Raw genomic sequence first — 23,461 nt, 5'->3', positions numbered from 1 at the left:
TGTGTTTACATATTTTTGCAGGTATAAGAATTTGAGAGGAAAGTTGGGCAGCCTAGATGGATGTTTTAATGAATAAGGAGCAGATAACAGAAAACAAACTAAACCATATCTAGTATCTATAAGGTCAACAGCTGTATCTCTAATTGTTTGATATCAGTGGATGTATTTATGTGGAGCTTGGCTCACTTCGCTGGCATTGTAACTTTATTAATAGTTAAAGATAAGCATAATTGATAAATACACAGGTGTTTTTTTGCTGTCAATGGCTTCAGAAAAGGTTTTCCATTCATAAAAACATTTATATTGTTTATAACAATTTTGTACAAGAGGTATTTTCACATGATTCAAATTTTCAGCGTGGAACGACCATTTATTTGACTCAATACGTCAATATCTCAGTGTGGTAATATTTTGGGATATCCAATGGTACCTTCAGCTCTTCAATTCATTGCACGTGATAGGTATTTTTCAGTGTTATTAATGTGATTCTGATCACCAATTTTCTGAAAAAATGAACATTTATTGTAACGTTTAAGAGATTTCAGCCCCCCGAGTTGAAAAAAATAAAACAGAAGCAGAACAGAACCAAACATTCTGGTCAAGGAAAAAAAAAAAACCTCCATCTACCAAAATACACAAGTGACGTTTGGAATAAAAAAAAAGGTAATTTCCAAAACGAGTCCATCTGCAGCTTCTCTTCCAGGAAGAGAGATAAATTGAAAGGGTCAGAGTTTCATATTTACAATAGGGGTCTCCAGGGCCCAATTTGGCAACTTGGGCCATTTTAAACCGTAAGAGCGCTATCTGGCAGGTTCTACCTGTGTAGGGTTTGAGTTGGGAGCACTATTTGGCAGGTTCTAATTGGTGAAGGTTTAGTAGGAGAGCACAATTTGGCAGGTTCTGCCTAGGTAGGGAGCGCTATTTGGTGGGCTTGGCCTCGGCAGGGGTCTCTCCAGTGTCCAGGGTCTTGAGTAGACGGAAGAGGCCGGCAGCCTCGCGGATCCGGCTGAACTCGATACAGAAGGCCTGGACCTCGATGAACAGGTCCTGGACATTGATGATTTTGTTGCGGATCAGGGACTGAAGGAAGACACAGACCAGACGCACCAGGCGGTTCTGGAGGAAGAGGAAGGACAGAGCCACCTGAACCACGGACACTCATCTAACCCCCACTACAATGTTGTCAATGACATCATTAACAGGGCACTGTGCCTGTCACCGGAAAATAACTGATTGAGCGACCCTGCATCTCATCACCCAGCGGAGCCAGACAACGTGGAAGCCCTTATGTGCCGGGAGCATGCTGTGATATCATAATAAAGATGAAGAGACGGGCGCATGCTGTGATGTCATAATAAAGATGACTGTTCGACTCTTTGAGGGTCGTTCCTGACGAATCTCTTGAGTAAAAAGAGTCTTTAGTTCGGTTCAGTTGGTGTTACGCACAGAGAGAGCGAGAGACAGAGAGAGAGACAGGAGAGAGAGAGAGAGCAAGAGAGAGCAAGAGAGACAGAGCTAGAGAGAGCAAGAGAGAGAGCTAGAGACAGAGGAGAGAGAGAGAGAGCAAGAGACAGAGCGACAGGGAGAGAGAGCGACAGAGAGAGAGACAGAGCGACAGAGAGAGAGAGAGGACTCCCTGAGCCCTTTAAACCAGATCAGTTATATTCAATGCAAATTATCACAAATATCTTGACGTTTTTCTGTATTTCTTTTCAGTTTGTGTCCAGAATCATTTTAATATTTGCTATTCCATTGTTCCCACATTATCTTTTCTGATGTATGAAATCCAATATTTTCCTTCAATATACAGGTTAATGTGCTATTTGTTCATTGATACTGATGGATGCCTTTAACGTAAGCTATGAATGATTTAATCATACAAATAAATACATTTTAAATTTGGGACGGTTCCAGGACGATGGTGAATGAGTTCATCTTATGTACAACTCTAACACGGAACATGATTGAAATGAGTGAAAATACACATTCATTTGGGATGAGGGATGGGATCAACATGGCAACAGCTTACCTGCATGTACTTGTCTTTGATCTGCTCGCAGGTGGAGATGCAGTTGGAGATGTAGAGGTGGATGAACTCTGGAGGGAGGTCCACAGCGGTGGTCAGCCTGCACACAGTATTAGTCAGTACTAGTACACAGCCAGTACTAGTTCAGTACTACAGTCAATACAACTACTACACAATAAGTACTAATACAGTACTAGTGAGTACTACTAGTTGAAATGTATTTATTTATTTATATAGCACCTTTCATGCAAAAAGCAGCTAAAAGTTGCTATACAAAAACATATGCCAGTCAATAAGAACACTAAATAAAAGCACACAAAACAAAAAAAGAAAAAACAACAACCTAAATGAAACATATGTTTTTAGATGCTTTTTAAACATGTCAAAAGATTCAGCCATGCAAACAGACAGTGGTATGCTCTCCAGGCTTGAGGGGCCTAAGAGGAGAAAGAGGCTTCACCAACTTTATTTTTGGTGCTGACCAAAAATAAAGTTAGCTGCGCTAACTCCGAACCAAACCCTCTGATCAGCACCAACGACTAGGACCTGGCTTTTATCTTCAATAAGCTTCAGGAAGTTTGAGTTTATCCAGTCATTGATGGCCGCGATGCAATTGGTAATATTGAGAGGCTTTCAGGGTTTTGGTGCTTCACAGCTCTATACAGCCGAGTGTGGTCGGCACAATGAAACCGACCTAAGATTTCCAAGCGGCAGCATGTAAAGACCCCAAAACACTTACTTTATCGGTTTGGACATCAAAGGACCCAACCTCATAATTCCATTTCTTCCTGTGATGTAGGCGCAAACCCAATTTAATACGGTCCCTAAGAGACCCACCCTGTTTTCGGGTTAGGGTTCGAGTACAGACAGTGTTTCTTTTTGCAATGTTAATAGTTGCTCCAAAAAAACACAGATTGGAGACAGTCACATCTAGGATATTAGAGATGTCTATAACAAATTATTTTGTAAGTCGTGGGTCTAGAGTATGTCTAGCATTGTGTGTGGATCTTTTACATGCTGTATGAGGTCAAAGGAGCCAAGAAGATTTAAAAATTCTAAGGTTCCTAAGTCTTAAACTTGGTCAGTATGTAGATTAAAACCACCAGTCAAGATCAGATGATCAAATCTGGTGGCCCGTGGGTGTGTGCGTTGGCCCCGGGGTGCATGAGGTGGGTGTCCGGCTCCTACCTGTTGACCACTTCCATGGAGTGCAGAGACATGTCCATGTTGACCAGAACGGAGAAGTATTCTGTGATCTGGCTGCTCTGCATGAGCTTGAGCAACATCTCTATGGCAACGAGCGGGTTGTTCTCCACCAGGTCGGGCAGCTTGGAGGGTGCTAGCCCCGTGTGGTACACCAGCTTGGGGTCCTTCTCTAGCTCACCTAGCAACTGAGGACCAGGGGGGCGGGGTTAGTAGTTCTCTTTAAACTTCATTCAAACTGATTCAGGACACCAAGTATTAGGTGGTAACCAATAGATCAGCAGTTGGTTGCCAAGACTGACAAGATGGTTGCCGAAAATCACATTTTGGTGGGCAATGAGGCACAAGAAGGTTGTCAATAGCTGAAATCTGGTTTCCCTGGTCAACAGTTATTGATGAGCCATGTTTTTCGGGGATAGTAAACGTTGGAATTATAAAAATATATATATTAGTTAAGATAAAAACAATTCCCAAAATAATCAAATTTACGGATCTTTTAATGCTTTTTTTTTCCCCAAATCAATTGAATACATTTTAGCGTCTAAATGAGCTGTAGACAACCTAATATGAAGTTAAAGCTCAGCAGAAGGACATGAAAGGAGAACCTTGAGTGAAAAATTCTCTGAGGAACGTTCCAGAGGCTAGGGTTGGCTCCTTGGACAGGGCTAAACAATAACCATCACAGCTAATGTCTGCTTGCTCTGTTGTCAACCACTTTTCATGTTAAAAAATAAGCTCTCTCCCTCCGTATGTTGTCTACTGCTGTCTATTTTCAAAATGCACAAACTAGATACAAGCAGGTCTGCCGCCCTCTAGTGGGCGATTTCAGAAGAGGGTCAGTTCATATAGATTTATAGTATATGTTGATCAGTATGTCTACTCAGTACATCACTGGTTGCCATGGTATCCATCACCTGGGTCTGCTGCTGGGCGGACAGCGGGCTCTTGAAGGCCTTTGACATGATGCGTTTGATCTCCACGCCCGTGCTGTTCCTCACGCACATGGAGCGGTCCCACTGGATGGCGTGATCCGGCTCCGTGGGGTTCAGCCACACCAGCTCGTCCTCGCACACGTGAAGCGGGGGCGGCGGGCGGATGAACTCGGGACGGAAGTGACCTGGAAAGAGAAAAAACGGTTTCCACAGGAAGTCCTGAAGGGACAGGGATGCTGGGTTTGAACTGAGACTCACTCTCCAGGGGGGGGCGGGGCCCAGTGACCAGAGACTCCGTGATTTGATTGGCCACGGAGCTGTCGAAGCCGGAGTTGGATGAGTCAGGGTCCGGGTCGTTCAGGATGCTGGGGAAGCTAGCCTTGCTCTGCGTGGGAAGCTCAGACTGGCGCTCTGGGAAAAAGACAAAAAAAATATGGAAGAATTTCTGTACAAATATAAGTAATCAAATGAAATATAAATATATCTCTCTTCTGCCCTCACCACTTGAACCATACGTGGCTATACAGCAAATAAACACTCTTGTAAAAAGTACCCGGAGACAGGATCTCACTCTTGGAATCTTTAATGAAAGCGGTGTAAAACTGTGGAACAATACAGAAATATGCAGATAAACCATTCTCTATGCAGATGTAGATAACCTGTTAATACGTTGTCACAGCTCCAACATTGTATACATATGAACTTACAGATTGTGCTTTCCTAAGGGCAGTGACCATGATGGAAGAGATGATCATCCAGGCCTCGGACGTCATCAGATTGACTGTGTCTTCGTCTGTCTATGCCTTCTCTGATGTCATACTATCATCACAGTGCTGTGATGTCGCAACACAGGCTTGGTGGGTGGGGGGTGGGCTTCTGGGCTTCTTCATCTGTAACATGTCAACCCCTCAGGATCCTTGACCTTGGGGAATTGTGCTTCAGGATCTTCTGCCTTGGAGTTCCTGGGCAGAAGAGGGATGACCTCCGAGACGGCCCTAAGGAACAGCTTCGCTGTACCGTCCTTGCTCGTCTTTCTCAATCTTCCTTACTTTCTCATCGTCGCTGGGAAAAACCCTGGTGACAAGCTCAAGGGGCCAGTTGTTCCTCCTGGCCTGGCTGTCTCACAGCAGGACAATGTCCCCTTCCTGCATATTCAGCCTCTCACTCTCACTCACTCCATATACGGGCGCCCCTGCAGGCCACCGATGTAGTCGAGTTTCCACCATTCCCAGAAGGTGTTTGTCTAAACTCTGGACTTGTCGCCATCGGTGACTGAACAGGTCCCTTTCATTGAACTGGCACGGAGGTGGCGGGGGTAGCCAACCTTCTGGGTGAGCAGAGTAGCGGGAGTGAGAATGGTTGGGTACTCTGGGTCCGTGGAAACCGATGTCAAAGGCCTCGCATAGACTTATCGCTGTGACCTCTGACATGAATGCTGTAAGGACCTGGGTCAGCTTCGCTGTCATCCCATGTTTGAGAAGCATGGCGTCCAGTATACGTCGTGTGACTCCTCTGTTCCCAGCTGCCGCCTATGTGAGGCGTGTGGGGGGGTTGAACTTCCATGTGCACCCGCGCTCTGTCAGGTAGATCTCTATTTGCTTGTCGTTGGGCCTGATGGAGTCTATCTGGAGCTCCTTGCTTTGCCCACGAAGTTGGTTCCGCAATCTGACCTAAACTCCTTCACAGGACCCCTGATGGTAGAAGAAGCAACTAAGGGCGTAAATTAAGCTGGAGGAATACATTGACTCCAGCACTTCGATGTGTACTGCACGTGAGCTCATGCACGTGAAGATGACGGCCCAGTGCTTGCTGTTCGCCTGTCCTCCTCGGGTTCTTCGTGCGATTACGAGCCAAGGGCCAAACACATCTACCCCTACGTAAGGGAAGGGAGGGTCCGTGCTAAGGCGATCAACGGGTAGGCCTGCCATGATCTACTCTCCCGTCTCACCTCGCAGTCTGCGACAGGTCATGCAGCCGTAGATTGTGGCGCTGATGGACCGCTTACCCCCGATGACCTAAGACTCACCGCTCCCTCGGTAAAGTGTCGGCCCTGATGCTGAACTTGCTCGTGGAAGTGTCTGAATATCAACGTGGTGACGTGGTGTATGCCCGGAACCAGTATTGGGCGGGCCACCTCCGGAGCGACCTCTGCTTTTGCCAGATGCCCTCTGACTCTAAGGAGGCCATGTGGGTCGATGAAAGGACAGAGTTTGCTAAACGGATTTCAGTTGGGGACTTATCTGCCGCTTTGGATGGCACTGATCTCCCTCTCATATATTTTGCTCTGGGCCCCTAGAATGATCTTTGCTTGGTGGTGTTGCTCTATGGAGAGGGGTTTGTTACAGGCATGCCAACCGCGACATGGGCTTTCCCAAGAAGCTCGGGTGGAGGAGTGAGCGAGGTGCGTGAGCCTAGCCACGGCTCTTGAGAGACCTCCAGCTGGAGAAATTCCTGAACTGCACTCTGCTGATGGAAAGGCGTGTGACACGGACAGTGACCTCAGGCGTAGCTCTACATAGGTTCTAGGGTTGAGAAGGTCGAAGCCTGTCTCAGGAGGTGGAACTTCCTGAGCCCTTGTGAGGAAGGCAGGTCCATTTAGCCAAGAGGAGAGGGCTAGCTGATTGGCTGGGTTGGCTCTTGAAGCCTGATCAGCAGGATTTAGGTCGGTAGGGACGTAATGCCACTGACTCACCTGTGTGGATCTTCTAATGTGTGGATCTTCTTCTTCTTCTTCAGAGCTCGAGCTCTGTGCAGCTGACATTACCATCTAATGTCAGGTTTTGGGGCCTCTCAATCCACAAACAAATGCTACATGCATCCTCAGTAGGAGAAATGCATCCTCCTACTGAGGGAAGTGCAAAAGAAGACCATTTTAATTGGTAGTGTTAGTAAGGGCAGAAGATGTGCAGAACAGAAGGTATTGGAGGCAGACGAGCCGCTGTGGCGACCCCTAACGGGAGCAGCCAAAAGAAGATGATGAAGATGTTGCTAGCACTACTCATTTGCAAAGATGCTAAATGACTTCATTTCGACCTTGGCTTGCCGGTTGTGTCCGGTTTAAAACCCAAATAATTCCCTATAGTGGAATATGGTATTCTTTACCGCAACAAGCTCTCCCATGATTGCGTTTGTTGAAAATCCTTGTTCCACCCGAGCTGCCCTGTTCCCTGTGTGCGCCGCACACCCACCAGTGCGAATATATTTGTAATAGGGATAAACAATTAATCTACTATTGATTAATTGCTAATAAGAATTTAATCGATTAAGATTGTCTTATCGATAAGAACTGAACAAACTGCAATCTTGTTGTTACTGAATCAACAGGAGTCTTAGGGGTGCAGGGCGTTTTGAGACAAAAAATACCCAGCCAGGAAGTAGTAGCAGTACTCCAGCAGCTCCAGACGTGATCTGCTACGTAAATCAGGCTCATCCGTCACATCAAAAAGTTAAAGTATGTAACTCGCGCACTTCTCCATTTTGAAATGAGGGGCCACACGCCTTGCATCGAGTCAAAAAATTCCCAGACTTCGTATAGGTCTCCACGTGCCATAGCGACGCCCACTGGTGACATCATTAACTTTTATGTTGTCAATGAATCGATTATTTATAAAAATCTAATGATACGGACCTTTGAATTGGGGAGAATCTCTGGTATTCTATTTCCGTAGATCTTGGACCAATGTCCTATTCCTTGAAATATATATATCACATATATATGGATTCATCGTGGACATATGTAGGATTCCTACGGTCAAATAACAGTGTTTCCCCACACATAAGACTTCTTGGGTGGGCCACCCGCCCAGGTATATCAACGGCTGCAAAAGTATATTTTGCGACCCAGTTTAGCTTTTTTATTATTTATTTATTTATCCATCCGGGAGAACAACGTCATCCATGATCGATTAACTAGTGGACTCGCTCTCTGGTATTACGTTAGAAGGTGCGGACACAGCTCTCTGGTTCAGGTGGATTACAAAGCGCTCCAAAGCAGGAAGTGATGCTGCGTTCACAGGAACTCTGAAAACTGTAATTTGTGTCGTTAGTTGTCCCCCCCCCGCGCTGGCTACCACCAGAATTATATTTCAGACCTGTGGGAAACACTGCATAAAGGGGGGTGGCCTAACCTGCCAGGGCCAGCTGCAGCCCGCTGATGTCGATGGCCTGCGGCATGTTGCCCACGTCCATGCAGGAGACCTGTCTGGGAGTCTTCTTGAACAGCTCTCTGGGTGGAGCCAGCATCAGCTGCGACAGGAAGAACTTCTCTGGCTGGGTGATAGGGGGGAGGAAGCCTGGTGGAGGTTCACACCGGAGAAAATACAAATTAAAAACATTTTATATTTGAAATATATTGTCGTCAGAGACCATTTCTGACCAAACCAATATGTTCCATAAAACCATTTCTCAATCACTTGTCTTCAGCTTCATATGGCTGAGTATAAATACTTATTAATAAAAAATGTTATTGTCCCAGGGGCAGGGTTTCCCCTAGAAAAGTTGATAGGCCCGCTGTCAAGTATGCCCGGGGGGGGGGTCGGCCCTCAGAGGACACAAAACATAGTCACGTTATTGATCATTGATATATTATTTTCTCTGCCTTTAATGCATGATCGGAATGACTGATCAATAGATCCAGGGCATTTTTTTTATTATTCTTAATTTTGTTTAAAAATATATACAGTGCATCCGGAAAGTATTCACACTGTTATGTTACAGCCTTTTTCCAAAATGGATTAAATTCCTATATTTTTCTCATCAATCTACACACAATACCCCATAATGACAAAGCAAAAAAGGTTTTTTAGAAATGTTAACAAATGGTGCAAAAGTAAAGGGTGTGAATACATACAGTGGGGCAAAAAAGTATTTAGTCAGCCACCAATTGTGCAAGTTCTCCCACTTAAAAAGATGAGAGAGGCCTGTAATTTTCATCATAGGTACACTTCGACTAGGAGAGACAGAATGGGGGGAAAGAATCCAGGAAATCACATTGTAGGATTTTTAATGAATTAATTGGTAAATTCCTCGGTAAAATAAGTATTTGGTCACCTACAAACAAGCAAGATTTCTGGCTTTCACAGACCTGTAACTTTTTCTTTAAGAGGCTCCTCTGTCCTCCACTCGTTACCTGTATTAATGGCACCTGTTTGAACTCCTTATCAGTATAAAAGACACCTGTCCACAACCTCAAACAGTCACACTCCAAACTCCACTATGGCCAAGACCAAAGAGCTGTCAAAGGACACCAGAAACAAAATTGTAGACCTGCACCAGGCTGGGAAGACTGAATCTGCAATAGGTAAGCAACTTGTTGTGAAGAAATCAACTGTGGGAGCAATTATTAGAAAATGGAAGACATACAAGACCACTGATAATCTCCCTCGATCTGGGGCTCCACGCAAGAGCTCAGCCCGTGGGGTCAAAATGATCACAAGAACGGTGAGCAAACATCCCAGAACCACACGGGGGGACCTAGTGAATGACCTGCAGAGAGCTGGGACCAAAGTAACAAAGGCTACCATCAGTAACACACTACGCCGCCAGGGACTCAAATCCTGCAGTGCCAGACGTGTCCCCCTGCTTAAGCCATTACATGTCCAGCCCCGTCTGAAGTTTGCTAGAGAGCATTTGCATTTGAAGTGGGATAACTTGAACAATTGGTGACTGACTAAATACTTTTTTGCCCCACTGTATGTACATGTGGTATCAGTTTTTTTATTTTTAATACATTTGCAAAAATTTCTAAAAAAAAGGTTTTTTGCTTTGTCATTAGGGGGTATTGTGTGTAGATTGATGAAGGAAAAAAATGAATTGAATCCATTTTGGAATAAAGCTGTGACATAACAAAATGTGGGGAAAGTGAAGGGGTGTGAATACTTTCCGGATGCACTGTATATTTGATCTGGTCTATTTTAGAGATTTTTTAATGTAAAAACTTCATTTTCCCTTCATTACTTTTCATATACTTTCCACACGTTAACAACTAACTGACAGTTTGTATTTACCAGACGTTATCTGTAGTGAAACCTTCTACGACCTGCCTCTAAAATCTGATTGGTTAAGCGATCACGTGACATTGATGAGTGCCGCTGCTGATTGGCTCATGTTGCATGGGAGGGGAAAGCGGTGGCGCCTCATACAGAGGAACACAGAGGATTTCAAGCAGCGTGCTCCAAAACTTAAAAGTTAAGTGAGAGCGCATGTGGTTTTGGAGCACCAGAGGGCGGAAATTTCAATCAATGCACTGTTGGCGCAGTGCATTGCACTGCTGCCTCACAGCAAGAAGGTCCTGGGTTCCATTCCCGCCTGGGGCGCTGTTGGCACCGTGCTCCGGCAGGTTATCTCCCAGATAGGAGCCTTTCTGTGTGGAGTTTGCATGTTCTCCCCGTGCTCACATGGGGTTTCCTCCACCTCACGTCAGTAAGGACCCCCACCAAAAACATGCACACATCATCATCTGACCAGCGATGGACACTCATCACCAGGTCCCCGGGCGCGTCCACGAATGCTGCCCACTGCTCCTGCCTCGAGGGAAGGACAAGCGTGTGCATGTGTGGTGTGTGACAAAGATTCTTCATTCAATACACCCATTTGAAATAAGATAGAAAGACAATATGTAGCGATCAATTTTGATATTAGAAAACAGCCTTAATAATACAAAAAAAGCCAAGGCTGATGCTTTAGGCCTGGTGGGGGGTCAGCCGTTTTATACAAAGGGCAACAACAATAAAACACAAACTTGAAACCACAACAGCAGCATATCATACTAGAACTACAATGGACAAATCGGTGAATGCTTGAAAAGTATTTATAGTGTTGGACTAGTTGCCAGATGTTTGATCACTATCCTTGCCAGTGGTGGATCAAGCACTCAGACATAATTTAAAGCATTGTGTGGCATTTAAAGCGACATATGGTATTTACATTGATGTGTGGTATTTAAGGGATGTGTGGTATTTAAAGCAACACATGGTATTTAAATTGATGCGTGGTATTTAAAGGGATGTGTGATATTTAAAGCAACATGTGGTATTTAAAGAAACATTTGGTATTTAAAGGGATGTGTATCATTTAAAGCCACATGGGGTATTCAAATGTATGTGTGGTATTTAAATGACGTGTGGTATTTAAAGCAACATGTGGTATTTAAAGGGATGTGTATAATTTAAAGCGACAGGTGGTATTAAAAGGGATGTGTGGTATTTAAAGCAACACATGGTATTTACATCGATGTGTGGTATTTAAGGGATGTGTGGTATTTAAAGCAACACGTGGCATTTCAATTGATGCGTGGTATTTAAAGCAACATGTGGTATTTAAAGGGATCTGTATCATTGCATGCGACGTAGGGCATTTCATGCGGGGTGTGGTACTTCAAGCGGCGTGTGGTATTTAAAGGGATTTTGGTATTTAAAGCGACGTGTGGCATTTAAATCCACATATGGTATTCAAAGGGATGTGTATCATTTAAAGTGGCGTGTGGTGTTTAAATGGATTTGTAGTATTTAAAGCCACGTGTATTTAAAGCCCCCTGTAGTATTTAAATCGATGTGTGGTATGTGGCTTTTTAAAGTGATGTGTAGTATTTAAAGCGATGTGTAGTATCCTAAGCCACGTGTAGTATTTGAAGGGATGGTATATAAAGAGACCCAGGAACCCACCGGACAGTACCCTCTCCTCCTCCCCCGCGGGGGACGGGTTCAGCAGGTGGGCGAACACGGCGGCGAAGGGGTTGGCGGCCAGCGGCTCGGTGCGGTACATCTCCCAGAGCAGGTACAGCGCCGTGAGCCTCTGGGGGGAGCTAGGCAGCAGGTCGGGCTGCTGCAGCAGCAGTACCAGCACCGAGCCAGCCCCGAAGTGCTCGGCCCGGCCAAAGTAGTGGTGGAAGGCGGCGGACAGGCTATCGAAGGTGTTGGAGCAGGCCTCCTCCGAGACAATGCTCAGCAGCTGGGACAGCTCTTTGGGGGCCAGCGCCATGGCTCCTCTAGAGTCTTCAGACCTCTGGAGGTCCAACCCGTGTCCCTGCGCCTCTGGAGGTCCCACTGCTCTGGAGGTTCACTCAGTGTCCCCGCCCCACTGGAGGTCCCACCCGGCTGCGGGTCAGTTCATGTTCTGGATCAGAGCGGGATGCTGGGTTAGCCCAGTTAGCGTAGCCTAGCCGATTAGCGTTTAACTAGTAAGAAGTAACCGCCCTACGTTCCCCGGCCTGTCGGTTGGGTTTAAGGTTAGGGTTGGGTGGCGTGGGGTTAAGGCCGGTTGGGGCTAAGGCCGGTTGGGGCTAAGGCCGGTTGGGGCTAAGGCCGGTTAGGGTCAGGCTGTTTTCTCGGCGGGTTGAACTCCGTTCCCTCCGAAGCAGTTAGACCTCAACTTTAACCTCTGCCGCCAGCTGCATTGTGGGATGCGTAGCTTTTCTCTGTTGCATTGTGGGATATGTTGTCCCACTTTATCGCCGCTCGACAGTGCTATTTATATAAACACCTTCAACGTTATTATTATTATTATTATTATTATTATTATTATTATTACCAGCCCACATACATCGTCGTGCTTTTTGATACGTTGTTTGACAGACAGAACCAGATGTAAACTGTGACACCGCTCGCCTTTTCTACCATGAGCCTTGGCGGCTTCCATTCCAACGGGGACCTTTTTTTTTTTTTTAATTAACATTAAAGAAACAATATGGTTTCCAAAGTTTCACAATGCCATAACAAACATAGGAACATGTGCAAAAAAAAACATGATTATGATGCTTATTTAGTTAGCATATATTTAAAGACTTTCATATGCAAGATGAATTATTTGTGAAAGACACTGAATAGAGGTTTCATTTTGATAATCCTGGATTCATGTCAATACAATTAAGAAAGAATAAGTGTATTGTTGAGCAGTTGATGTTGATGTTGATGTTGAGCAGAAAGTGGATTTCTACTGTCCAACGTCAGTCCAAAAGTGATGAGTCATTGTGGGAAAGGATTGAAGATGACACAGTTTGGGGAGGAACCAGTCATGCAGGTCCAGGATCAGTGTCCCCACAGGAAACACAGCCATCACTTATGTAGAAAACCTGCCTATGTGGTTTAACTTGAGATCCGCATGCCACAAGAAACTGTCATGAAGGGAAACCCGACTGTGGCGCCAAGAAAGCTGAGGAGACAACTGGGCAGCCATGAAAAACATGCAGGAACAGGATTCCTTAGAGAAGGGCCAAAAATAAGTATGTGCAAAAGTATAAAGGACTGTGATACAGTTGAAAAGAGCAGCTCTTCTGCAGAACTGCTCGGCTCCTTGGTTGTCCTAATCTTTCTCTTCATTTGTTAAGTGTTGTTTTTCCACCACACCATCCAGTCCTTGTTCCCCAGCAGCTTGTTATTTCCGCAACACGTTGTTATGAGGAGGGACATTGTGGTTGTACAAAAGTTTGTCATATAAAATAGGTTGCTGGTGAAAAAAAGGATAGTTTGACAGGAAGTTTCTGAATAGTGAAATCACATGAAAGCAAAACACGTAATCCTCCTAATTTTTCGATATCTCTCTGGGGATATGGTGCCAAAAACTGTTGTTGTTTAAGAAAGACTAACCAATTTATTTTCAAAGCTCGGTTAAGCGAGTCAGAGCCAACAGCTTGTAAAGCACCATCCTTATATTCCTCCATCATATCAGCTTTTCTAATATAACCAGTCGCCTTTCTCTAAATAGAATGAGAATTTGTTAGGCTGTTTTTTTTTTTTTATTGCTCTCTTTGGGATAGCTCATAAATATGCTGATCATATACACGTAGAAATATTTTCCATATTGGTGGAAACGACACAACCGAGGACGTCTCTGAGGAACCCCGTTTCCATGATGCATCAACCACTTTCCAGACTTTTAATACCCAAGTATTTCACAGCAGCTTTTATAGGACTATTATACTTTATGCCTCTGTAAGATGACTTTGAATTGGCATTAACTCACACTTGTTCAGATTCAACCTTAGACGAGAAGCTTTGTACCAAATATTAATTGATTGAAGAACTTTGGGAACTACAGAAAGCGGTTTGAGAAATATGGCCGTGTCCTCTGCTGATTGGTTAATGATCACTGGTATCCCAAACACGTCTAATGGAGCTATACTGAGTGTTTAAAAAAGACTGGAAGCAATTCTGTGGCTAAAACGTAGAGAAAGGGGGGGAAATTGGACAACCCTGTTTAACATAGGGGGACCTTGAACGGGACCGTTTCTCTTTAGGCGTAACAGAATATTTAATAAACACATGGAATTAACTGACACTCAACACGAACAAGCATCCATAAAAAAGTCTAAGTTTCCATGTTTTTATTGCTCCTCTTGTGTTCTGGCTCGCTTGGTCCTGCTTCCAGATTGGCTGCAAGAGGTATTCTCTGATTGGTCGGCGTCTCTGAAGCCCTGCCCAGTTATGCTGTAGGAGACGGTGGTCTCCATGTGGTTCGGGGACTTGTAGAGGGACGCTAGCCTTTGCTTTGCGGCCCAGTGGAGTAGCAGCCTTTGGGTGGCAGCGTGACCCCAGCTCTCCCCGAGGGCGGGAACGAGCCGCGCCTGGCCACAGCGCACCCTAGTGGTCATCTGATTGGTCCACACTACTGCCACCTGGTGGTGGGTCGCTACCTGGATGAGCTGTTGAGCCATGCCGTTCAGAAGACGAGTTCTCTGAGAGAGATCGTCAAAACTGTAACGGAACGGGAAGGCAATGCTGTCAATCACCAGGAGGCGGACCTTCGGGTGTTGAGACAGGAAATCAGACAGGCAGTAGATCTCAGCCAACAGCTCCACGTAGTCATGGCAACGGATCTGAACAACAAGACCTGACAGTTAACATCATGACCAAGACATTAATTATGCCTTTTGAGGCCAGATCCTTATTTTCACTTTTTGTTTATCTTTGTAGAAAATGGATCAATGCAGTGTATTAACATGATGTTCTTTTTCTTCAGGGGTTTACCTGTGCTTTTGCACCATTGCTATGAAGCATCCCAGTGGGTGAAATACAAGACATTCTTACGCTACACAGGCATCATAAAGTACCTTTAGTATCTGATCTCATTCATGCACTATATCAGTGCAGATGAGATGCTAGCGTGAGCATTGCCTTTCAACATACCAGGAATATGTTGGACAGGATGGTTTCCATGGTGAAGCCCTTGATGGCGTTCTGCTGCTCTGGGTCCTGAGCCAAGAGGCGGCAGTGTTGGACAGCAGCTTTGGACAAATCCACCAACCTCTGGACCAGGAAGCTGCCCTCTGTGTCCACAAACAGAGCCTGTCCTCCAAGACCCCCAAAACACTGCGGCACCTGGACATCGACAGCAAGCTGCAGGCTGGACACCAGGAATACATATTTACGTTCTCTACTAGTAGACGTGTTTACACTCTGGACATCAGAAAGACAGCCCTGTCTCACCACAGCTGGGTCTTTCCCAGTCCAGGAGCGCCACAGATCTCTGTGGTTCTCCCGAGTGGAATCCCTCCCCCAAGAGCAGAATCCAGCTCTGAGCAGAATGTCACAATGCTCCCCAAGTCCTGCTCCTCCTCCAGGAGCTCCAGGGCCGTCAGGTAGCCTCCTCCCTGCTCCTCCTGCTCACTCCTCACCATCTGCAGGACCTCCAGGGCCTCCTCCAGGGAGATACCTGCTTCTGTAAAGAAACCAGAAACTCTGAAACACCTTTACACCTGTTATAATGTGCATCTATTAACGTTAGCACACATTAACATGTGCAGATGTTGGGGTTTTGGATTGCGCAGCACTTTAAAGGACACCTTTACCTCTACTTAGTTGAAGGGGTTTTAGTGGGAACAGCTCGTCTGCACACTGGAATCCAGCGTTCACCAGTTTGACTTTCACTGATGGAGACAAGGCCAAGCTGGACACTGACCTCTGCATCTTCAGCTGGACTACACGATAAGATAAGACTTTATTAATCACATGAAGCAATTTGGATGTTAATGTGGAAGATGAGGTGAAACATGTTAAACGGCCTCTGTTCGTGTTGCTTTGGACCTTGGAAATTCTGTGAAAGCACAGAGTAGTTTAGATCCATGTAAGAGTGTGTTATTATTTCAGAAAAAAACTTAGAATTTCGACTGAAACGTTAATTCCTTGACACTATACTCAGTAGGAGCTGGATTCTCCGAGTTCCGACTTCAATGGAATGCAGAACAACAAAGAGCTACGAAACGGTTGTACTTTTCATGTGAAAAGAAAAACATGTAAGAGATATGGAAACATTTTACTCACTTGCATTCGACGCAGTCTTTATCTGGTTCACGGTATTTCACTCCGACACAGCAAAACGCTTCACAGCGGATTCTACATTCATACTTTTATTTTGAAGGCCACTTCCGCGTTTTCCACTACGATTAACGTCATCAAAACGCGACGCCATTCCCACACACGTTGTTTAAGCTTGTTGTGAATTTTGTTGAAGAGAGATTTTAATTTGAAACATTTCCACACGATTTCAAAGGTAAGACAAACCTTGAGCGGTTTCACTGAAAAGTAGGGTTAACAAATACCTTTATTTAAAACCAGAGGACCCCAAGTATCAGCTAAAAGTAATAATAGGAGTAAAGTATGGGGTATAAAACCATATTCTAGTGCAGAATCTGAAAGGCCAAATGCACTTTTAGTAAAAAAAAAAAAAAAAAAACTTTCTATGTTGCTAGCACTGTTAAAAATAATGGAAATAGAAAGTGATCCTATCGAGCTCTACAAGCTTCCTCGGGTATTTAAATCGGGACCTGGGAAGAAAACAGGTTTACCCCTAGTGGACCGACCGTGGGTGGCATTAGGAAATACGACCAACGGTCAATAAATGTGATCATGACCCTTCCCTGTGTCACTATGTCATTCAAATAAGATCTGATCTGGTAAGAACATTGAACTGGGTGTCAGAACATCACATCTCTTGTTAAACCATTGAAATAAGTTTTATTTATATATATATATATATATATATATATATATATATATATATATATATATGGAGGCCAACCATTTTTTGGCTGCAATAGAAAGAAATTGCAAATTTTCGAATAAAGTATCAAATTTATCTAAATGCTGCTATCACACTACGTTAATGTTTGGTACCACTGAACTGTGTTTATACTGTGTTGGTACCGCTGTACCGCACAACCCTATGTAAGAAGAATAGCTTGTTCTCTTTGTTCTTTAGAGCAGAAATGAAGGGAGAGGAGGAGAGAAGGAGAGGAAAGAGGAAAGAGGCTGAGGAAGTGGATGATGGAGAGGAAGAGACTGAGGACGATGACTGTGTGGGTGAAGTTGGTCTAGGAAAGGAGGATGAGGAGGGTGAGACCAGGCCAGCTGAGGAAGAGAAGAAAGAGGTTGGTACTTCCTGTCCAGACAGGAAGTGTGTCCCTGGAATCCTCTACGTGGGTCACATTCCCCCCCGGCTGCGTCCCAAACACCTGAGGAACCTGTTGAGTCCATATGGAGAGATAGGACGCATCTTCCTGCAGCCCGAAGGTACAGAGTACACACCAAGTATGCACCCAGTACACACTAGGGTTGCGCAATATGTCAAAACTTTCCTACCAGCCACTGTCAGCCCAACAACCAGCGATTGCCGATATATTTGCATGTTTTGCGAACCATTCTCACTCATCGGTTTTGGATCAATCTCCTGCTCCTCTTCACCTCTGTCTGCAAAAAAAAATTCCTACGCTGGTGCAGAAAGTGTCGAATCTCCACTTGGCTGCAGACAATTCTTTGCAACCACCAAAATAAAACTGGTAAAACTTATGCTGGTATAAAACGTCAACAGAATCCAAAAGCTGCACATGGCTTGAAGCGGATTGGATCTGTATGAGAAACTCTCCTCTGATTTGTGGTCTGTGGTGGATAGTAGTCAAGCTTCCATGTGGTTTGCCAAAAGTGAGAACTATCTTATAAAATAAACAGCACATGCATTTTCACCAGGAAGTGAATGACAGAGAAGTGACGCATATCATTGCCTGCCGTGACACACTAGGTTTTAAAGATAGGGTTAATTACTTGCCGGGATGAATTCTCAAGGACGCAGACAAAAATTACAGACGGACAGAAATTAGCAAAGTAAAAGGACAACAATCGCATAACATAAAACAATCACTGGTTGACTTGATATATTCATCCAATCGCCCAAGCCTAGTACACACCCAGTACACACTAAGTACACACAATAAACACTCTGAACACACTAGTCCCTGTCCCTATATCACCCTCTCTCTCTTGCTCTCAATTATATTTAGTTTTATTGGCATGACAAGCATTCTTACATTGCCAAAACATAACAAGACATAACAGTTAAAACAAAAATCGACAAGACAAATAAAATCCAGTAAAATAAAAGTGAACAGGCCACATAAAGGTGTGTAGGTCAGTTTTCACTCAGTGTCCCTCCTTTTCTGACAGGCTCCATGTATTGAGCATTCTGCTTTTCTCCTAAAATGTAGGACATTGCTCAGAAAGAAGGAGGAGTTTAATGTATGCATTTTTTTAGAATTGTATTAAATTAAGCGTTGTTATCGTCTAATGTCCTGATATTTGTGGCAACTTGTAAGGAAATGCAGCTCAGTCTCCACGTCTCCTTGGCTGCAGTGGGAGCACAGCCTGGCCTCTGGGTTGCCTGGTGTGAGGGTGACGGCCCTTTCCCATGCCCACACTGTGGCAGCCCTTTCCCTCGCCCACACTGTGGCAGCCCTTTCCCTCGCCCACACTGTGGCAGCCCTTTCCCTCGCCCACACTGTGGCAGCCCTTTTCCACGTCCACACTGTTTATTGAGTCTATATCATCCAGGGTTTTCTTCATTTTTTTCTCGGTTACTGTGGTCAGATATTCTGCAGTGGTGAACTATCTATTTAGGGCCAAATTGCGTGGAAGCTTACTTTGGCTTTTCGTAGTTTCTATGGCTGCCCTCAAATAGTCGACCAAACGTTAATCGACGAGAAGATCAGTCAACCAAGTTTTGCATTGGTCAGTTGGTCGCAGGAAAAAAAACACCTCCATTTGGGAGCTGTGCCTTGTCAAAATTAACCTTAAAACCTACAGTATATTCAAGACTGTAGGTTCAAATAGACTCAAGAGGTCTATTTGTATTTTTACATGAACGGATCAGTGTATGAAAACTCTAGAGGGCTTTTAATTTGAAACAAATTTCGGCAAAAATAAATATTTAGTCTTCTTGCTGGTTGTTCTGACATATTCAGAAGAATAATTACAACTTTTGTAGGAAGACGGCTGCCTCCAGCGATTGTACATTTTATTTATATTTTAAAGGCTGGTTCTAAATTATTGTGTTGGTGTTGCCGATAGATGAACAAATGTTCATTCCCCTGGCTGGTTGTTCCAAAACACAAAGTTTAAATGTCAGGGTAATTAGACTAGTCTAAAAGTCCCAAACAATGTTGCATATTTTATCAAAAATATTGTGTATATTATAGGAGCTATTTGAAACCGTTAATCACATTCTTCAATAACCAAGTCATATTTTAAATGTCCCGATGGGCGGGGCCTGGGCGCAGGCACAGCGAGTGAAAGTGAGTCCGCGGTCACGGCAGCGAAGCAGCGAAGTCAGGGTGAAGCAGCGCTGTAAAGCCGCCGCTCGTACCAGATCCCTGACAGGGACCGGGAAGGCAAAGTGGGTAACCATGTCCACGGCCCCGAGAAATGCACCCGACAAATGGTCCTTAATATGGGGCCGCCGACACCGGGAAAACGATGTTTTATACGCCACATTTCAGTGCAAATTATGTCAATATGTAATTTAAATGTGTACATGAATAAAATAATAATAGGGCCTGGTAAGTTTAACCAATGTAATATTTAGCCAGTTAACCACTGCTTCATGCGTGCAGAACTTGCACTAGTACTGTGAGCGAGTGATGCTGAGAGTGTCCCCATTACGCACAGTGGTTTTTTTTTTTCCTGTTCCTTCAATAAGGCAATTGAACTGCATTTACCAACAGCACACATTGAGCGCTGGGTTTTCCTGGGTGGCGGGGCACTGGTGGGTTGGTGTGGGAGTGTGGTTGGCCAGCGAGTGACCAGGTGGGCCCCCTACTGGCTGGGTTCTGGTCCTGGCGCCTTGCACCCGGTGATGGTGTGTTTCTGGCTTGCTGCGACCTGGCGGGGCTGCAGGGAGCACTGCCGGGTGCTTACCAGGCCCCCTTGGAGGCTGCTCGCCGTCGTGGATGGGGGGTTGGGGTGTGGTTGGCGGCCTTGCTCCTGCTGCGTGGCTTCTCAGCCGGGGGTGGGACGGGGACTGATATCGGGGTGTCCTACTCCAAGCTCACCTGGCTACGTGGGTCAGCGCTCAGGGCCATGTGGGGCAACTGTCCGGTTGCGGTATGGTGGGGTGTCGGTCTGTCGGCGCAGATCTGTCTGCTGGCCTGTGGTCTGTGCCTGGCATCTGCTGCTTGGGTTCTGCACCTGTGAGTTAGGGTCTCAGCCTGCACATGGGGGTGGGTTGTATGTGTGCACCTCAGGGGTGCAGAGTATCCTCGTGCGCTATAATATAATAACGCCCTCATACAACAGAACTAATTGGGACAAGTCCCATGCACTAACCGATGGACACACACACACACACACACACACACACACACACACACACACACAAACTCATACAGGCGGACTCACCACACACACAACTAACACCTGGTATGAACACACCCTCAACACCCTCCTGATGCGGAGAGCTGTTTCTCTGAATAAAACAACTAAAACTCAACTAAACTCCCCCCCCCCTTTGCACGCATGTGAATAGTCAAATTCAAAGTCATTGAAAAGCCGAATCCCTTCCCACTGACAAAATTCTGATTCGGGTACAGTCCTAGAAACTAGAAATAATAATTATAAGAATTGAACACACACAAAATAAATCCATATGTAATCCCCATATGTTAAATGTACTGCCCCCCCCGCGGCGTGCAGAGCTGAAGTGACAACGGAGAAACAGAAAAGTCAATGATGACACCCAAACAATGATGATTGTATTTATATTTCATATCACACACCATATGCACTCTTGTATCTTAAACCCACTAAAAAAAAAAATATATATATATATATATATATATATATATATATATCTATATCTTTTATTATTGGCAGGGACAGCCCTCATCGTCACTTTGTTCCCTGACATCTTTCTTTGGAACATCATCACTTTGATTTTTTGGGGGTTAACTGCCAGGGCCCAGGTCTGGCACAGCAGTTCTAAGAGAACCAGCTTATTCAAGTGGCCACAGCAGAACCAGGTTCTTCCAGTGACCACAGCAGAACCAGGTTCTTCAAGGGGCCACAGCAGAACCAGGTTCTTCAAGGGGCCACAGCAGAACCCGGTTCTTCAAGGGGCCACAGCAGAACCAGGTTCTTCAAGGGGCCACAGCAGAACCAGGTAATCTGGGTAAAGGAGGAATTGAATTTTCGAGTGGTGTAGAGAGAGCAGGTGGAGCTGATTCTTCCAGTTGATTGATATAAATGTTGGAGAGTTGTGGAAATGCTGCTGCCCTGGGTCTCTGCACACTCTTAGCTCACATTTGAAGTGTCTCTCTCTCTCTCGTCCCCCCGCAGACAGCCAGGTGAAGAGGCGGAGGAGGAGGGCTGGCTCCAGGGGAAGCAGCTTCACCGAGGGTTGGGTGGAGTTCAGGGACAAGCGTCTGGCCAAGAGGGTGGCTGCCGCGCTGCACAGCACCCCTATGGGGAGTAGGAAGCACCACTGCTTCCATGCAGACCTGTGGTGCTTGAAGGTCTGTCTGTCTGCCTGCCTGTCTGTCTGCCCTGGAAAATAATGTCATAGCTTTAACGAAATCGAAGTGGCATATAAGAACCACAATTAGTAAAAAATTGTAAATATTCAATATTATACAATATATAATTTTGTGTTGGGGTTAAGTCATCTCAGTGTGATCATCTGGCGGCTCCGCCCTGCAGCTCAGCAGACTCCTCCTCTTTGTCCTTATATGGAGAAATCAAGTCGTGGTTCACGCGCCTGTCAGTTTAGAATTGTGTGTGTGTGTGTGTGTGTGTGTGTGTGTGTGTGTGTGTGTGTGTGTGTGTGTGTGCGTGTGCGCGTGCGCGTGCAGTACCTGCACAGGTTCCAGTGGACGCAGCTCAACGAGCGTCTGGCCTACGAGCGCTCGGTGCTGAAGCAGCGTCTCAGGGCGGAGGTTTCTCTGGTGAAGCGGGAGACGAGCTTCATCCTCAACAATGTGGAGAAGAGCGAGAGGAGGAGCAGGTGGAGAAGAGGGGAGGAGGGACAGCTGGGGGTGAGTTACAGTCACTGTGTTTACACCGTCACTCTCATACACTGTACATACCAGTCACTGAAAGCTCCCCCCCTCACCCCCCCACTCTCTCAGATGGGCGAGAGGTCCTGGCAGTTCACTCAGCGTCAGACAGAAGAAGAGATCCAGTTCAGTAAAAGGCAGAAAGTGAAGAACTCTATTTCCCAGAATCCCCGGCACAAAGCTCGCGTCATCCAGGAGAAGAGCCAGTCCAACGTGTCCCTGCTGGCCAAGATCTTCAAGTCCAGCAGCTGATATGTTGACATTTCTAAAAAATAAAAACAATGTTTCACTGGAATGAAGGAGGAGCATCATGCTTTACTGCCTGTGATGGACTTTACTTACCATGTGACCATGTGGCCATGTTTCTGTCCCTTTCCTGGGATCCAATATCATGCTGTGATTATGTCATCATGGAATAAAGGTATTTGTTGGAGACCGTTGTGATTTGGGTGAAATGATTCCCTGGACTCCACCAGCTACTCTGTGAAGCAGGGTGTGGTTGGGTGGGGTAGATGGGTTAGAGGGGTAGATGGACCTTCCTCCGTGGAAGTTGTCTGATCAACACCCATGTGCACATCTGTGGACCAAGCGTACAGCTCCTCACCTCTTCTTAAGTACTTTGTCTGGAAAGCCTCCAGAGCCAAGCTTGGGAGGATGCGCGCACAGCTCCTTGAGAGTGTCTGACGCCTGCTGCTGTGGTGCTTGCCATTCCAATTCCACATCACTCTTGAGCAGCTGGTGTAGTGGAGCGTGTACTTCACTGAGATACACTGTTACCACACTGTTACCACACTGTTACTACACTGTTACTACACTGTTACTACAATGTTACCACACTGTTTCTATACGTTACCACACCATTAACACACTGTTACTACGCTGTTAATTACTGTTTTATAAAAGCACTGTTTTTTCATTAGTTCTGCACCACCTCAACTCTGATAGAAACTTTCCCCATGGTTGACTGTTTCCAGATTATTCTCCTGAGCCTCG

The 23,461-nt window shown here is 45.4% G+C and overlaps 3 protein-coding genes across 7 annotated transcripts; 1 reads left to right on the top strand and 2 right to left on the bottom strand.

The window, feature by feature from the left end:
• Positions 1-48: 48 nt before the first annotated feature.
• cnot11 (CCR4-NOT transcription complex, subunit 11) lies at positions 49-12,138 on the bottom strand (the record flags this gene model as incomplete). 2 transcript variants are annotated; one of them, XM_080019082.1, is made up of 7 exons in its annotated part: positions 49-1,116; positions 2,030-2,126; positions 3,215-3,417; positions 4,144-4,346; positions 4,420-4,572; positions 8,289-8,453; positions 11,823-12,138. In XM_080019082.1, 7 exons carry the CDS (start codon positions 12,136-12,138, stop codon positions 919-921), a joined length of 1,335 nt encoding a protein of 444 aa, XP_079875208.1. In that variant the 3' UTR covers positions 49-918. The 2 variants fall into 2 exon arrangements, with proteins under 2 accessions (XP_079875208.1, XP_079875209.1); XM_080019083.1 differs by having other exon boundaries at positions 2,030-2,097.
• On the top strand, positions 12,098-22,861 carry abt1 (activator of basal transcription 1; the record flags this gene model as incomplete). 3 transcript variants are annotated; one of them, XM_080019087.1, is made up of 5 exons in its annotated part: positions 12,141-12,260; positions 17,353-17,663; positions 21,753-21,928; positions 22,265-22,447; positions 22,541-22,861. In XM_080019087.1, 4 exons carry the CDS (start codon positions 17,360-17,362, stop codon positions 22,718-22,720), a joined length of 843 nt encoding a protein of 280 aa, XP_079875213.1. In that variant the 3' UTR covers positions 22,721-22,861. The 3 variants fall into 3 exon arrangements, with proteins under 3 accessions (XP_079875214.1, XP_079875213.1, XP_079875212.1); XM_080019086.1 differs by lacking the exon at positions 12,141-12,260 and adding an exon at positions 16,489-16,644; XM_080019088.1 differs by lacking the exon at positions 17,353-17,663 and having other exon boundaries at positions 12,098-12,260.
• rad51c (RAD51 paralog C) lies at positions 14,046-16,492 on the bottom strand. 2 transcript variants are annotated; one of them, XM_080019084.1, is made up of 5 exons: positions 16,416-16,492; positions 15,944-16,072; positions 15,582-15,813; positions 15,282-15,498; positions 14,046-14,971 (listed from the first exon to the last, which is right to left on the bottom strand). In XM_080019084.1, exons 2-5 carry the CDS (start codon positions 16,059-16,061, stop codon positions 14,480-14,482), a joined length of 1,059 nt encoding a protein of 352 aa, XP_079875210.1. In that variant the 5' UTR covers positions 16,062-16,072; positions 16,416-16,492; the 3' UTR covers positions 14,046-14,479. The 2 variants fall into 2 exon arrangements, with proteins under 2 accessions (XP_079875210.1, XP_079875211.1); XM_080019085.1 differs by having other exon boundaries at positions 15,944-16,067; positions 16,412-16,488.
• Positions 22,862-23,461: the final 600 nt, after the last annotated feature.

The sequence above is a fragment of the Zeus faber genome (assembly GCF_960531495.2).
Source record: "Zeus faber genome assembly, chromosome: 18".
NCBI classification, from domain to species: Eukaryota; Metazoa; Chordata; class Actinopteri; order Zeiformes; family Zeidae; genus Zeus; species Zeus faber.
This window is presented reverse-complemented; position numbering and strand designations above follow the sequence as displayed.

Bases quoted from the DNA above. Each gene is read 5' to 3' on its own strand.
- rad51c (XM_080019084.1), bottom strand. From the start codon at position 16,061: ATGCAGAGGTCAGTGTCCAGCTTGGCCTTGTCTCCATCAGTGAAAGTC. The intron at 15,499-15,581 runs GTGAGACAGGGC...CCTGGTGTCCAG, and splicing joins CTGGGAAAGACCCAGCTGTG to CCTGCAGCTTGCTGTCGATG. The intron at 14,972-15,281 runs GTATGTTGAAAG...CTTGTTGTTCAG, and splicing joins TCCTGTCCAACATATTCCTG to ATCCGTTGCCATGACTACGT.